Source organism: Lissotriton vulgaris, chromosome 7, assembly GCF_964263255.1.
Source record: "Lissotriton vulgaris chromosome 7, aLisVul1.2, whole genome shotgun sequence".
In the NCBI taxonomy this organism is placed as follows: Eukaryota; Metazoa; Chordata; class Amphibia; order Caudata; family Salamandridae; genus Lissotriton; species Lissotriton vulgaris.
The window spans coordinates 299,690,965-299,693,556 of NC_141695.1; the positions used below are offsets into that span (position 1 = coordinate 299,690,965).

At 45.1% G+C, this 2,592-nt stretch overlaps 1 protein-coding gene across 2 annotated transcripts; it reads left to right on the top strand.

Annotated features, from left to right (window-relative positions):
- Window positions 1–294: 294 nt before the first annotated feature.
- On the top strand, window positions 295–2,279 carry LOC147701422 (ER membrane protein complex subunit 6-like). Of its 2 annotated transcripts, none has more exons than XM_086928651.1 (2): window positions 295–481; window positions 2,085–2,279. In XM_086928651.1, the coding sequence occupies exons 1-2, from the start codon at window positions 307–309 to the stop codon at window positions 2,231–2,233; spliced, it is 324 nt and encodes a 107-aa protein (XP_086784777.1). In that variant the 5' UTR covers window positions 295–306; the 3' UTR covers window positions 2,234–2,279. The 2 variants fall into 2 exon arrangements, with proteins under 2 accessions (XP_086784777.1, XP_086784776.1); XM_086928650.1 differs by having other exon boundaries at window positions 307–502; window positions 2,079–2,279.
- Window positions 2,280–2,592: the final 313 nt, after the last annotated feature.

A 2,592-nucleotide genomic window follows, 5' to 3' on the forward strand; every position in this document is an offset into this window, starting at 1 on the left:
CTGCCCGCAGCCCCGCTTTACTTACACAACAGATGGAAGAACCATTTCCGAAGATAGCACGCTTTTTCCCCATTGGACTGCTATTTGTTTTTTAAACGCAACATTATCTTACGGTGTGCTTCTATTGCAGCATGCATCTGCTTTATATTCTCCCGTTCTGTCAAATGGGCGACTTCCTGATTTTTCAGTGGTTAGACTCGGACTGCTGCGTTTTATTGAGCCGGCGTCCGGGCTTAAGTCTGCTGGGAGTTCCTGGTGACCCCTTGAACGATGTATTTGCTGTTACAGTTAGAACCATTTACAGCAATGGCAGCTTTGGCGATGAAGCGTGAAGGCCCTCAGTTCATCATTGAAGCTGCAGTGCGAGGCAATGCTGCAGTTTTGGACAATTGCAGGACACCTGTATCTGCCTTGTCGGGGGCTACAGCAAGAATTCTGGGTCTGATTGGCCTGTGCTGCTTTGTCTTTATTTCCTGGCTTCATTCCTCCCAGTGGTTAATTTGTAAAAAAGAAGTGCCGGGCTATTATCAGAAGGCAGTTTCGACCGGCAAATTTCTCCTATCAGCACTGCCTAACACATTGCCAAAAAACCCTACAAGTGGGATGGGGGAAGTGGCATAAGGGCCGGAGCTGCCGAATTTTGAGCTGGGGAATCAGGTTCGAGCCTCGGCCTGGACTCAACATCCTGTGATTCTGGGCGAATCACTTAATCAACCTGTGCTCACCAAAAATGAATGATTAGATGCTGTTGTTCAGCCAGCTCATATTAAGCACAACCAGGAGGTCGAACACAGCAGAAGGAAACAGACTAAACATTATTCCTAATTGATCTGCGCATTCATTCGAGGCTAAGAGGAAGATTAGATATGTTTGTGCTACGTTATTCTACATACTGAACATCATCCACATGTGCTTCCTCTTTTTTCTGTTTTTTTTTTGTTTTAGCTCAGCTCGATGTTCAGAATACAATACAAGTTTTGCCTGTTTCACGATTTGGGTTTTAACTTGTGGCGATGGTACTGATTTCACTCAAATTTCACTAGACTGCAGGTTAGCAAGAGATGAAACCAGGAATTCACACGTGTTGTGGGGATCTTGTTGACTTCCAGCGACAGTAAACACTTCAGTGTGTTTCTAGAATGGATCGAAGTTTGGCAGGTATGAAATGTGTGAGACCTCAAAGTGTCAGTGAAATTAGAGTCACTCTTGCGCCTGTCTCGTCCTATCAGATAAATACGTAACATTAGTCTATGTTCATCCACTTTATAGAATACATAAACCAAAACTGGAGTGAGGTTTAAAACGGAGCTCCTACAGAATACGCCACTTATGCATATATGGTGCCAAGTTACCAGGAATGCTATTCCCTCCCCGTGCCCCACTCCTACCAAAGTTACTGATAGCAGGGGTGTACGTACCTCGCTGAAATGAGGAATTACAAGGGGGGGTCAAGATTTCAGGACCTGATTTACTACTTTCTTCCATTACTTTCATCTGAACATTTCACTGCTTTCACCTGCTGAAGTGTCCTTGTGAACTGCTCCTGATCTCGTAACGGGGCCCAAAGATGTGTCATGGGTGTGTTAAACTTAAAGTGAAATGTTTATGCCACAAGGGAGAGGGAGCAGGAGTGGCTGCCCGTTTACAATAGGGCAGTATCCTGGTTCATCAACAGCTCACACCCGGAGGTCCTGGTCACACACTACTACCAGCAGCATCATGTTAAATCACTACTTACTGGGACAGCCTTTTAGTTTTATTTCATCAGAGGCCTGCTGCGCAACACGCTGCTCGCTTCATGACATCCGTTGAAAATCGCTGCAGCTGCGCAGTATGCCTGGGCGGGCTGCAGCGAGCACAGTGATCCCATTGGTCCAACTCAGGACACACACTTGACGATTTGTAAAGTAGGAACGAGGCGGGCTAAATGTATAGTTTGCAACTAAGGGGTCATCATTGGTAGCGTGTGATTTATGATAAGGCAGGGACCCTGGCAGTTTCTAAGCGTGTGCCTTCATAAGGCGGGCTGCTGTGATGCAATATCAGCTCTTCACCGGTGTGCACCGGCACAAATTAAGCACTACTTTCTTTACTTTTGGTGCTAAAATCTGGCCGGCGGTGGAACAAATATTTCAAATCCCAAAGACCACTCTTCACCGGAGGGCTTGTTGGAGGCCTATTCACTTATGTCCTTTTCTGGACTTTCTTGTATGGCATGGTGCATGTCTATTAAAGCGATAAATCCTCTGAAATGTTTTTAATGAAATTTGAGGACTATTACTCAATTAATTTAATCGACAGACCAATACTCCTTATTAATTTCTAATTGTTTGTCTTCTTGTGTAATAGTTTGCATTTGGCCATGCTGCTGGAGAATGTAGGCATGAAATGAAAGTTGAAGGCGTTTCAGTTTGTAACATAGGAAATGTAGGCCCTTACCCTACATTCACAGCATACCACATCTGTGGATCTGAAAGATGTCCAGCAATGGTTAAAGGAAAATCTAGATTGGTGACAGCCGGGGCATTCAGCTATGTAGGAGCCTGTGGTAGAGCGAAAGGCTGTACTGTTTACAGAGCTCTGTTCTCCATC